The 14,158-nt window shown below is 36.8% G+C and overlaps 1 protein-coding gene across 1 annotated transcript in view; it reads left to right on the plus strand.

The window, feature by feature from the left end:
- Positions 1–14,158, plus strand: part of USH2A (usherin) — a 420,079-nt gene that overhangs the window by 116,300 nt on the left and 289,621 nt on the right. The window contains 1 exon segment of the mRNA XM_040551919.1: positions 5,285–5,515. Within this exon segment, the coding sequence (XP_040407853.1) occupies positions 5,285–5,515 (231 nt within the window).

A 14,158-nucleotide genomic window follows, 5' to 3' on the forward strand; every position in this document is an offset into this window, starting at 1 on the left:
TCATGAATAAGGTCCAGAGCAAGCCCTTTTCAAAAGCCTCAACCCATTTGACATGGCAATACAGCATTTGTTTATGCCTGTCACAGACTGTTTTTCTACAAAACGCTATGCGTCAATTTTAAAATCACAAATACCCATTAAACAGGTAATTAGTAATGTATATTTTCCTTTGTTGCAGAACAGAAATATGAGGGCCATTTGCTGCTGGCCTGAAAACACAGATTGTTTTGCATGCATGTACATAAGTCTCTTCATTGTGAGTAGGACCCAAAGTGATTAAACAAGCACTCTTAATATGTTAATTTATAATTTTAATTACAACAATCTTGTATATATAGTCATTAGTGAATACTAATATAAATATTTTTCTACCTTTTTATTCATAATGCATAAACCAATCATCCAGTTACTTCTCGGCAGTTGCCTGTTTCCGTTTCATAATACAATCTTTGTTCTTAGTTATGAATGCATTTTGTTCATTCCTGTCTTGAATAATCCCTCATTAAGCTAGTCACTTTCTGCTCCATGCTAAAAAGGAAAAATTATCATGCAAATGTGGCATGCCATATTAAAAAGCACATTACCAAACACTTTTGTTGCTGTCCTTCAATTAGTTTCCCTTCTTTGAATTTAATTTCATTTGTTGTTAAACTACTGACTTGATGTATGGACTCATGAATTTGAGGCTGCTGCCAAGAATGTAGCAGGAAAAAAAAAATCAAAGCCTCTTCAGAAAGCTGCAGAGGCAAAGCTGAAATGAATTTGCTTCACCTTTGACAAGAACACTTGAACAGCATTGGAATCCTCTGATGATTCAGCTTGGCTAATTATCCAATTATTTATTTCAAGAATAAAGGCACTGTTTTACAATTAGAAAAGTGTAAAGTAATCTGAGAAATTTGGTAATAACAGATGACTTAGGTAACTTCTGAGATAAACAGTATCTGCTCAAAATTGTCTTGCCAAGTGTTCAAGCTGCAGTTAAATTGCTCTTCGAGTTTCAGGAAAATAGCAGGGACTGGAAAGTTATTTGTTTCTTCTCTCCTACTAAACACATATTATGCTTCACAAATAGCTTAGTTTGTTCTTTTCCCTCTGTGTTGAATTTGCGAGGTTTTTAAGCTATGTTTAAGTTGTACTTCTCTTGATTAAAAGCTTTTGGTTAAAAGCAATACTTTTTAATTGCCTAATGATATAAGTCAGTTCTTAGGAAAGAACCGTGCATTTAGGAGTTCATTTGCAATATAACTGAAAAATTCATTGCATGGCAGTAAAACAATTTACTGTTAATTACAAGGAGAAGAATTTGCTGTACCATGCTCACAGATTGCCATGAATCATGCAGCACTCCTAGAGATTTATAACAGATGTGTAAGTGGGATGAATTAGCAGGGTTTAATAACAGAGACACAAATCATGCAGACTTCAAGGAGCTTTAATTGATATACTAGAATGTGACGGGCATGAATCACTCAGCCATTCAACAGCACTGTAACATATGGTCAGCTCAATATGCTGCATCTTAAATCGGTTGGTGAGTCGTTGGTTGTCCCATATGGTGGAAGCAATATATTTTTCATGATTTTTAAAAAATATTGTGTATTACATCTATTTTTAAAGAAATATGAGCGTAGCATATTTGTGTTATTAAACTTTCTTTTGAATCCCATTGGGGTGGTTTTTTTCACTTCTTTTCTTTCCTTTTGTGTGTGTGTGTGTGTGAAGAGTTCCAAAATAGACTCTAATTACTTTTCTAAAAAAATAAAATATTGTCAGGATACTTAAGGATTATTTCTTAACTCCTTTACTATTGAAATGACTGGTGCTATTCTGAAGTGCGGGGGAAAAAAAGATCATACCAGAAATGCTATGGCAATCTCAGGGTCCTCTGAAATTGTAGCAAAAATGAAATGGATGACCACTAGCTAGGTATGTAATTTTACTTACAAGGAAAACTCCAAAATGAAAAAAAACAGGCTTTCTTTGTTTTTGCCCTCAAATTTGCTGAACATTTCTGTTTTAATTTGTATGTATGCATTCTGAATTCAAATGAACAATAGTTAAAAATTGTATACTTTGTGTTACCATTACCTTTCTGAGCTATTCAGAACGGCTGATTGAGGACTTCTGTAGAAAGGTACACAAATATCTACCTACAGTATGCTGAGTAGTACTTATTCAAACACATGTAAGCCTGTTACATTTAGCCACATGGTAAATATGTTATTTCTGGGACAAGAATCTGGCAGAGTATGAAAAATCTTTAGCAGTTGTATTAGTAAACCTGACAGACTTGAGAAAGGAGTATTGTATCCTTAGAACTGCAGCTGCCAGAATTTAATGTCAACAATTAAAATTTATTTTGATCCTTACCTAGTGTTTATTACTGTTTGTATACACAACAGACCTTACTAATACAGAGATGCACTATTAGATGGAATTACCATCTGTTCAGAGAGAAATGCTGGCATCTGTCTTGGAGTCTAAAACTAAAATGATATTATTTCAAACAAAACAAAATTAACTGCTCTTTACTTACCAACTTCATTTTTGTGTACATGTGTGTGCATGCACACATGGGAAAGGCTTATTTGTAATAACCTGTGTAGCAACATCTATATTTAGATATATGACTTCAACGTAAGCTGTATAGACCATCTGTCTTTATTGGTCTTTTTCATGCCCTCTGCTACACAATGGCATGCAGCAATCATAGGCTTTTAAATACTGTTTTAGCTTTATAATATATTAAATATGTATTATATAGCAAGACATTAAAACTACATAATTAAAATATACAAAATGTGACTTGGAATCCACCAAAAAGTATTGCGCTCATTATTTTGACAGATGTGTCTTAACAGAACGTGACTAAAAAAAATTGAATAGGTAAAATTATAGTCGATTCATCTTTCAGAAAGTAGCTACAGGTACCACAGTGACACCTTTAGGAAAATGTATAGTGTATCCTTTAGTCTTGAGTATTTTTAATTTCAGCATTTAGTACCATGCTGGGCTAGTGCTAGGATTTATTTTCAGCACTGTCTATTCCTGTGAAGAGTTTGGTTTTTTTGGTGTTTTTCTTTCTGAACTTATGTAACATATGTATAGTATTACATTGTCGTGATGCACAAGAATTCTCAAACATTAACGAGGCTCTAGTTTAAATACTAATGTTATAACATGGATGTTACTTTGTAAAACCCTGGGTTTCTGTTCCATATATCACAAAATAATAAATTGTGTCATGCCAGTGTTTAATGCGTGTACACAGTGCATTAACTGTAACTGTAGTACATTTATTTGTGCTAGAGGAGACTTGAAAATGATTAAAAAATCAATACTTCCCTGTCAGAGAAGCAAGTGTTACGATGCATTTAAGTAGTTAATTGCATAAGCCCTATAAAAGCTTCAGGTTTGGGTACCAGAGATGCCATAATTATGGTCCAAGTAACTGCCATTTATTAATGTTAGACTTTAAAGGAAGATACAGCTATTGTCATGAGTGTTAGCTGTATGCATTTTAGAAATAATGAATTTTATCATTTCCGTTTTACCATCAGTAAGCTGAACTGGAGGGCTCAACCTCTTATGTTCACATTTAAAATGCTGACGTACACCAGTTCCCTCCAAAGGTGAAGTTTTGATTGTTAAGCCATGTTTTCTATTTAAACTTGTGCATTAATACCACAATTCATTAGTGATGTGCCCTACTTATGCAGGAAAGCTTATGACCTCACGCTGCATTACCTCAATTTTGACATTGTAAATTTCTACATAGCGTGAGATACTAATTAGATTGTGAAGTCATAAATGATGCCTAAGCAGGAATTTACAGCACATAGTGTCATTGGCAGCTTCCCAGTTCCTCTACTCCCTGCTTTCTCCAAGAAGAATATTTATCAAGTTGGGGGGAAGGGAGGGAAAAGAAAGAAAAAAGGTAGCAACATGCTACAGGCAAATAGGAAAAATGAAAAATATGTTAATGATCTTGAAAATGCGCTAATGTTTAAAAGGATGTTATTAATTCATTTTAAATGAAGCAATCTCTTTTTCTCTAAAGAACTCATCCTATATACAATGATGTGCTGTGAAGTAATGTCAGATTTCAAAGACCCATATTTTAATTCAGGTTTTATTGTTCTTGAGAGGCGTTTATTGCTCGTTACTATGTCATTATGGGAACAAGTAATTTTTACAAGTTGTCATTGTATTTCACTTCCTGGGTACAAATGAAGTTTCTGTTGTTAAATCCTTTTCTTTATCACAGAGAGGAGGGGAAGGAAAAAGGCAAGATAAGATGGATATAGGTTCTATAAACAGTAAAGTGTTCTTGTACTCCTTCTCCAGACTATGCCTTTTACTGTTTCAGTGGTTGTCCATTCCTTTTCCACCTGTATGGCCATTGTGCCATTAACCAAACAGGTCTTGCTGCCCTCCAGTGGCTTACTGTACAGTATTAAAATAAATAAATAAATCTGTTTATAATACATCTATAGACTGACCAGCTCTTATCAGAATGTTTAATGGAATATTAGCATATTGGTTTTATCAGTAGGAGGATCATTGTAATAAGATAAAGCTATCTTTTGTTGATACATTCACAGAAACAATCTTGTTTAGAGTCTTACTGTGTACCAATGATGGTGGAGAAAAGTTAGAGGGGAGCACTTTCTTGAACTGAATAATTTTCTGAACGTATGATAATATCTTATTAGGTTGTGTGTGTTCTGTGAGGGAAACATCCCGGTGGGCCTTCAGTATTGTGGATGGATAGCTGCTCTGCTCTTGTTGACTAGGATAAGTTTATCTGCTGATAAAAGACTTGTGTTGTCATGTACTGTACTGCTGAGCTGTAGTAAGAGTTAATCAACCATTCAGATTCTCCTTTGTTTTTTTATTCAAATTCAGTACTGAAAATCATACAAGTTACAGTTGAGTATGGCATGAGAGACTTACCAAGGAAGGAATACAAAAATGCTTTTTATGATGAAGTTGATTCAGATTCTAAAAGGGTATGGATTTTTTTTATTTTTATTTTTTAGTTTGGATGTAATACTGGAGACACTTATCCAAAGCTTGAATAAATACACAAAGTATTTCTTGTGACGTTGAGAGTAAGTTCCTATAAAGTTTAGTATTTTTTTTCTAAAGCTTCTGTGGATATCTGTTTATCCTTAAAAGGGCCAGGATTGAAGTGGGATGTTTTGCAATAATTGTTATGCATAATAAATAATTTCCCAAGTATGCACTGTAATTCCTAAATATTTTTTTTAATGCACAGCTCCAAGAAAACTTGCTGCCCCTCGTGTTGAAGGAATAAACAGCACAATGGTAAAGATAATCTGGAGTGAACCTGAAGAACTTAATGGACCTTCTCCCATCTACCAGGTGGAAAGGATGGATTCATCTTTAGCTACATTGAGTGCAGAAGTAACGAAAGGAATCCGTTTCCCAGGAAATGGATATTACAGATTTGCTAGTTCCACTCTTCCTGCCAATACTTACTTTACAGGTAAATGAATTTAAACGACTTACAAAATATACCAGTTATACTCTACATTTGTTTAACCATTTAATATCATATTCCACTTTATTTTCATGGTAAAATCTGTGAGTTTTAATTTGTGAGCATAATGTGATTGTTACTGATATATGGCCTATTTTGATTCTCACATAAAAAGCCTATGGAAAACTTTATTGGACATGTGGAATTTCTGTTCCCTTGGCTTTGGGCATACAGATGTACACAAAGGTGAATGTTGCTGCATATTTGACTAGTTTCCTAGTGGTGAATATAAAATGGATTTTATTTATTCCTATGGGATATAAACTTTTCAATGAATTTGCTGTGAGTACTATGGCATGTTTTCTTTGATATCTGCTTGAGAATTCTTGAGATTGCATGAGTGTTCAGAAAGTGCTCTTTTCCATGTTCAGAGCATTTGTGTTGTTCTAATAGCTTTGTCAGAGAGAGAAAAAAGGCTGCCAATCTGACAGAAATATGCTGGGTATTATCACCTCTCTTTTTGATTATGCATTTAGTTTGGAGCTGGGAGTTTTTCAGATCTAAGCATACCTATATTCTGTGATTCTCAGATTTTGCTGATGTCTTAATGTTGAGGATAAAGCAAAGATACAGATAATACAGGTTTTGGGAAAATATCTAGGTGAACCTAATTGCATGTTTGAGATGTTACAGAGGTCTGTCGGTGAAATATTACATTGGTGTGAATAGAACATGAGCTTTTAAAAGTACAAGAAGAAATCAGCTGAAGATAAAAAAAAAAAAAAAGAAAAAAGTGTGTAGAAGATATATATCAACTCATGAGACTTACAGCAGCAATGGAAAATCTAAAAGGAATCTAGGTACGAGTGACAGCAAGTGTTAGATGGCATGCTGATGGTGCAAAGGACACACTACACTGTAATGCAACTTAACCTCGTACTGAGAGCCTTTTTTGTTAAGAGTTAAGGCTGCAAAAAACATGCAGTGTTGTTGGCACCTGATAGAAGTCCAAAGGTTTGAAGAGGACTCAGTAGCTGATGTGTCTTGTCTTCTGGGGCACCACAGCAAGAATATTTGAGCACACATCTTGCTGCTTGCATGTGTGTCTGTTCGTGTGTGAGAATTCAGTTTTTATATAAAACACAAATCACCTTCTCCATCTCTCTATGATGACCCATTGAATGTGATGTTAAAAAAAAAAAAGTTGATCATTTTTTTTCTTGCTAGGTGTTTACTTGATTTGTAGTGAAGCAATAATAACAAGTGATAATGTGTTAGTTAAATATTTACACTGTGTTGACTTGCAAAACCTGTGTCTGTGCAGGAATCTGTAGAAACAACTGCTGGGCTTCCTTCCTCAGACAAATCACTCAATAGCTTTCCTTACATCAAAGTTTTCAGCCTTTATATTTTTTTTATTTTTTTTTGCCTGTTATCGTTTGTGGTGATCTAAGGATCAACTAAGCTGCAATTTTTCTCAGTGGAGCTCCAGTCAGCCCCATCACTCCAATATGGGTATCACAAAATTTCCTGCTTCTCATCAGAAGTCTGGGAGTGCTGGGGAAGAGGGTGATGCACTATTTGGATTTTTAACATGCCTGTTTATTTGTGATCAAAAAAGCCCAAACACAAACTACTTGAGCATGATTCAGTCTTGTGTTCTGTTATATTGTACAAACAAACTGCAAACAAGGTTTCTTGAGATGGTGATTTGAGAGAGTTTGGACAGATGGGTTCAAAGAAGATGTTAGAATAAAGCTCCCTTCATATTGGTGCATGATGGCTGATAATACTGTATGAATAAATACAATTTATTATCTCTTTGGATTGTGATCTTTCTATTAGACATATTAGACATCTTTATATTATCTTAGCTATTAGACAGAGTATCTGGAGATGAGCTAGAACCGAAACAAGCTAGGCAATTTGTCCAGACATCTGCTGGTAATGACTGACAATCAAGTTAAATCAGTGTGTTTGGTACCTCGAAATGTGTAATTTATATGCTTGACATCTCAAAGTTTATGAGAAATGAAAATCTCTTTTTTCTAAGTAGTCACTAGTCCTTCCAAAACATGGAAGGAAAACTGTAAAAAACAAACAAACCAACCAAAGAAAAACAACAGAAGGGTTTGGAATAAAAGGTGCTTACAGGAATGAAAATTGTTCTTTGCACTTGTTTAGTTTTTGAGGCCCTCTCTCTTTACCCATCTCTGAGAACAGGCAGTTGGCAATTGTACTTTATAGATGGAATGGCTTTAGTGTGCATGCAGCTGTGTACATTTTTGACACAAAAGTGTGCCAGCTTGTATATGTCAGTCAGCAGATAGATACTTCTTGGTCCGTGTGTGATCACCCACTGTTAATCCAGAAAAAGATAGATCAGTTTATTCATTGCTGATAAATGCGGTTGTCCTCAGTACCTTCCCAGCTGGTCTTACACTCCAAGGTGCAAGTAATAGGTGCAGATGTATTATCTGGGAATTACTCCAAATTCATATTAAAAAAAAAAAAAAAGTTAGGCAGTAAACACTGGCTATGCTAAGCAGCGTCTTTCTGTCTGTCACAAAGCCTCCAGCTGCAAAGATGTGCTGTGAGTATACATTACATGAGAGGAAGTCAGGTAAAGAAAAGGTTTGCTTTTGCCAGGACCATCCATACGCAACTTCATTGTTCTTCAAACTGTAAAGAAATTTTAGCCATCTGTAATGTCATTTCACTGAAGACGCAAACTTTAACACTATTTGTATCACTTGAAGTTCTTAGAGACAGCAGCACTCATTGATGTAGAAAAATGCCACCAGACAAAGGAACTGTTATCGTTCTTATTTTAGCTAAGGAGCTAATCCATCCCCCATCACTCTGAAGACTGGGGTATTCAGGTGTTATCTTTGTATCTTCCCCATGAGACAGCAAAGTGCTATCATTCTGATTTTATAGATGAGGACCTGAAGTGTGCAGAGCAAGGCCCAGATTCCAGTGCATAGTTGGGAACTACAATCCATTGCTTTTAATTGAAACTTGATTGCCTCTCTGAATATGGGCCCAAGTGGACCACTCGGGTCCTGCAGGAAGTCAATAGTAGAAAAGAGATTTAAATCAAGGTTTCCAAAATCTTTAGTTTGTGCCCTAAACATGGGGCCTGATTTCCTTTCAGCCAAAGTTATTTAATCATCAGTGATTAATAAAGTGCCTTGCATTTTTTGTCTGCCAGATCATGTATAAGACAATTACAAGAAGGACAAAACGGGAGGAAAAAATACATTAATTGTCTGTGTCTGTGAGAATACCATATTTCTGTATTAACACACACTATTTCTCTTTGTAAAAGAGGAAATTGCAGATGCCTCTTTTTTTTTTTTTTTTTTTTCCCAATGTAAATTTGCTGGAAGCAACATGGCTAACATGCATGCTTTATCTGAAGAATTTCACCAATTCTGAAATCTGAACCTTTTGTTTAAATTCAATATAATAACACAAAAAAGGGAAACCTGACTTCACTCTCAGCATTTAGAAGCTGGCTAAAGTGAAAGGATTACACTTTCAAAACACCTTGCTGGAGGAATTCAATTATTTGGGTTATTCCTTTAGGTTCCATTTTCAGAAGGGGAAATCACAGAATCACGGAATTGTAGCGGTTGGAAGGGACCTCAAAAGATCATCGGGTTCAATCCCCCTGCCAAAGTAGGTTCCTTGGAGCAGGCTGCCCAGGTAGGCATCCAGATGGGCCTTAAATATCTCCAGAGAAGGAGACTTCACAACCTCCCTGGGCAGCCTGTTCCAGTACTCCATCACACTCACCGTGAAGAAGTTATTTCTCATGTTGGTGCGGAACTTCCTGCGCTCCATCTTGTGGCCGTTACCCCTTGCCCTGTCCCCACAAACCACTGAGAAGAGGTTGGCCAAATCCCTCTGTCTCCCACACTTCAGGTATTTATATACATTGATGAGATCCCCTCTCAGTCTTCTTTTCTTCAGGCTGAACAGACCCAGGTGTCTCAGCCTTTCTTCATAGGGAAGATGCTCCAGGCCCCATACCATCTTTGTGGACCTCTGCTGGACTCTTTCCAGGAGATCCCTGTCTTTTTTGTAACGGGGAGCCCAGAACTGGACACAGTACTCCAGGTGTGGCTTGACCAGGGCTGAGTAGAGGGGGAGGATCACCTCCCTTGACCTGCTGGCCACACTCCTTTTAATGCACGCCAAGATCCCATTGGCCTTCTTGGCCACGAGGGCACGCTGCTGGCTCATGGTCAACCTGTCGTCCACCAGGACCCCCAGGTTGTTCTCCTCAGAGCTCCTCTCCAGCAGGTCATCCCCCAGCCTGTACTGATACGTCCAGTTGTTCCTTCCCAGGTGCAGGACTCTACACTTGCTCTTATTAAACCTCATTTGGTTTCTTCCTGCCCATCTCTCCAGCCTGTCCAGGTCTCGCTGAATGGCAGCACAGCCTTCTGGCGTGTCAGCCACTCCTCCCAGCTTTGTGTCATCGGCGTACTTGCTGAGGGCAGACACTGTTCCCTCATCAAGGTCATCGATGAAGATGTTGAACAAGACTGGACCCAGCACCGACCCCTGGGGAACACCGCTAGTCACAGGTCTCCAGCCGGACTCTGTGCTGCTGATCACCACCCTAAATGAAGTCCATTTACACACTAAAAAGTTCACATTCTACTTAACGCCAGACTTTATACTTAAAAAGCACTTTAGAAATGGCTAGAAGGTTTTACAACTTTGTTATTTTGTGTGGCTTACTTTAGCACTACAGCTGGTATGATGCAGCTGTCTAAATGCTGCAGGAGCATTGTTCTGTTTGTCTCACTGATTCTCTAATGGGAAAGGGAAGCACTGTATATTTTATAGATGGTGTAGGAAGGCATCTGAAAGAATTGTAAAAAGTAGATTTTTTGATTATCATTTAAATTCAACTTACACTTGTATTATTCCTTTAATGACTGAGTCTAATGTGTAAGTCCAGAAAACCCTGAGGGTGAAGGTAATGAGCATGGTGTTTTGTTAACCTAGCTTTCGTTGCTAACAACTGGATGAGTTGTAGAATAGTTTTCTGTGCAGCAAAGTTAGGGTCTTCATCAGCTTTCAAGTGGAGGTGTACCAAGGCTCACAGTAAGATCCACTGAGATTGTCAAACACAGTCCATGGAAAGCAGTATGCAGAACTGCTGAAGTACGTATGTCTCTGTGTGAATATCAGCAACTAGCCAACGGGTATATTTATGAAAAGAGTTCTTCCTCTCAATTACCTTTTGGTCTTTGGTTGAGGGTCAGGACTTGAGGTGCATGAATGGATTAAAAAAAAAAGTGTATGAAAGATGACCTGTGTAAATGAGTCCTACTTAGGATCATTGGTTCTAATTTGAGGCACTACCTTCTTGTTCAGATTTCATAACACATAAATATCTCCTAGAGAGTATGCAACTTCACCTTTTTGTTTAATGGAAAGCAGGAGGATTGCATTTTTCTTTGAAAACATGACTCCTTGAGAAAGCACATGTGCACCCTATTGAATACATTGGCATATACTTTGCATTCTTACAGAAACAGTGCCACTGTTTTTTCAAATTTTGTAGATAATCCTGTCAAAAAAAGCTGCCGTAGTATACCAGTATACTAGTATACTTTAGCAAGTATACTAGATTAAGCTCCAAAGTACAGATTAAAAGGAAGAACATTTAGTTTCCAGAATTTATTGAGCAAGTAGATGACAGACTACTTAGTTGTTTTAAAGCCATGTAACTTCTGTGCCCAAAAAGCAACTTAACTTAATGTTGCAAATGTATCCCAGATATTCTGGGTTCAAACAACATCTGAGTTAGGAGTTTCAGGACTACAACTTAGTTGTCTAAAGTACAACCATGGATTGCATGTAGCTCTTTTTGAATGTTTCCTCTGATTGAACCTTTGCAAGGGAGAAAGTCTGTGGTAGAACTGACGGAATAGGGCTTGTTTTAGTTAGAAAGGATGGAAATTGCTAACAGTTGGACACATGACTGAGAAAGCTCCTTGGAATCCATGTTACAGAAGTAGCTGGTCTCCTTGAAGACAAACTCAATGCATTTGTGGTTTGTATGTGAAGTCTCATCACTCTATAAGGAGTGAATCAGTTGCTACAAAAGAAAGAAGCACCTTCTGTATTTTGGAATTATTTCCTTTTAAAAAGCCTAATAGTTCTGTTTGTTCCTTTTGGAACAAGGAGGATTTACAAATTGTACTTGGTTTCAGCCTTGTGAGTGTTTAAATTTCCTTCTGAAGGAAAAAGCTTAGGAATTTCAGTAGAGGAATGCAGTTTAAGATCTCATAGGTACGGCTCAGTGTCATCTGCAGGAAATGGACAAGACAGAACAAGAGAATATGGGAAGTTAAATGAGATCCTTTGGTTTCAGGCACAAGCCTGTGAACAATTGGAAATTATTTATTAGTGAGAAATATGCCAGTACTTGTGCCCATATCTCTGTGCTCATGATACTGTCCACTAAATACTCATCATATCCCATGTGCACCTGTATAATTTGATGAATGAGGGAATACAGTATCCTCCCAGTTGGACTCTGCTTTGGCTCAAAAATCACATGTAACTTCTGCTCAGTAGCAATCAATAACTGAACAACCAAGTTTGTATTTAAGTTGTGATGTGCAGCTACAAGCTGTGGATGATACTGTCTATAGAAATCACAGAGTAGAAAGATGGATGTGTGGAAGACTATGTTCATCCTGACCTCTCAAAATCAGGCTACATTTCAAATATAACATTGAACATAAATTGACAATTTTGTGGCATTGTAGTGGGTTTTGTAAATAATATTGCATATTCTTTCTAAGAAGTGGAAAAAAACAAATCCTCCAAGCATACTTCATGCATTGCTTGAAGTATAATCAGCTTGATTTCAGGAGTTATAGTTGTACGTCTATGTGCATCATTTATTTAGTGATAAAATATTTTTTTTTTTCTTGGTGGGTGAAAGATTCATTGTGCTTTTTAAAAACTGTTGAATCAGATAGCGTTATTTTAACATTATTGCTCTTGTATGCTACTTCAACAGAAAGGAAGTTATTCACATAATATTAATCAAAATGCAGTCCACTCTGAAGAACCTTTGTGTTGGGCCTTGCTTTGAATCCAAGTTTTCTGAACTAGGATACTATATTTAAAAACAAGATTGTCTTGCCTGTGATATGAATTCTTTGCCAACCTCTATGTGATGCAAATTCAGCTCTGTAATGATTAGGAAATAACTGTTTGAGGTAAGATGTTCATATATTCAGCATTACAAGTAGAGTCTTTTACAATGACATTTTTAGTGTCTTGAAGTTGCCTTAAAAATGTGTATTTTTTTTAAATACACCTGTGCTAGTGTTTTTACTGCCAGTTTCTGAGTCAGATACACACACATTCCTCAGAGTGGAGAATCTTTCCAGAAACAGTGTTTCTTAATACTCATTGCCATGGAACATTGCAAAAGCATCGTTTACATTAGATCTGAGCAAAAGTGTTGAGAATGGCTGTGGTCATTCAGTGTTTGGTCTCCACGTAGCTCTTCATCAGTGAACTCTCCAGTAATGTAAAATGAATTCCACTCCATATAATCTTGAGCAAGCACTTCATAGTTAGTGGAAGACCCAGATATTTTCATTAGCATATGGAGCTAAATAAGCAGGCCTTTTCCAGCATCTCAAAAGCAGCTTATGGAACACATTATGACTGAAGACCAAGAAAATGAACATGATTGCATGTCTAAGAACAATATAAGAGGAAAGGCTAAATAAATTAAGGTTTAGAAAAATAAAGACTAAAACGAGACATAAAAGTGGTCTTAAAGGATGTAAAAATATGTAGTTAAAAGAAGAGAATGAACTTTTCTCCCTGTCTATTGTGAATAAAGGAGCAATGTACTCATAAGGTACTTAAAATATAGCAAGAGAGTATTGTTTTCTCAAAACATTTTTTTTTCTAAAAGACTTGGGCTAGTGGGGTAAAGGAATAGATCATTGTGAGAAAAAAAAAAAAAAGAAAGCTCTGGTATGGGAGATTTTAAAGAACAGTTGGATGAGCATCTCCCAGGAATAACGTAGGTAAAATTCTGCTTTGGAGTAAATGGGCTGATTTTGTGACCTCTAAGAATGTTTTTCCTACATATATCACATTACAAACTCGGATTAACCTAGTGAAACTGTGAATGATGTTCAGTTTCACGATTCCTACCAGCCATTTCTCCAGCCTGTCAGGACTCCTCTTATTTGCATCATGTCAACTGTAGCCCTCAATTTTTTGTCATGTGCAAACTTTTTTGAGAGTACAGTCCTTCCAATTCCCCAGGCTTCCTTTTTAACAAATAAAGCTGTTAAACTGAACTGGTCTCAGGGCCACTCTCTCAGAAATGCTGCCCTTTGGACTTTGTGCTACTTGTCACAGGCCTTTGAGTCCTGCTGTTCAGTCTGCTTTTTTTACCCATATTTATAGTCCACCTATAATCCATCTATTTCTCTGGCCTGATGGAAGGATACTGTGAGAAACCATGTTGAAAACCTTGCTAAAACCAAGGTGTGCTCTCCCCTTTGGCTACTGAGCCAGTCCTTTCATCACAGAAGGCAATCAGGCTGGTCAGGCACAATTTGTCCTGTAAATTGTTGGTTT

Source organism: Cygnus olor, chromosome 3, assembly GCF_009769625.2.
Source record: "Cygnus olor isolate bCygOlo1 chromosome 3, bCygOlo1.pri.v2, whole genome shotgun sequence".
NCBI lineage: Eukaryota > Metazoa > Chordata > Aves > Anseriformes > Anatidae > Cygnus > Cygnus olor.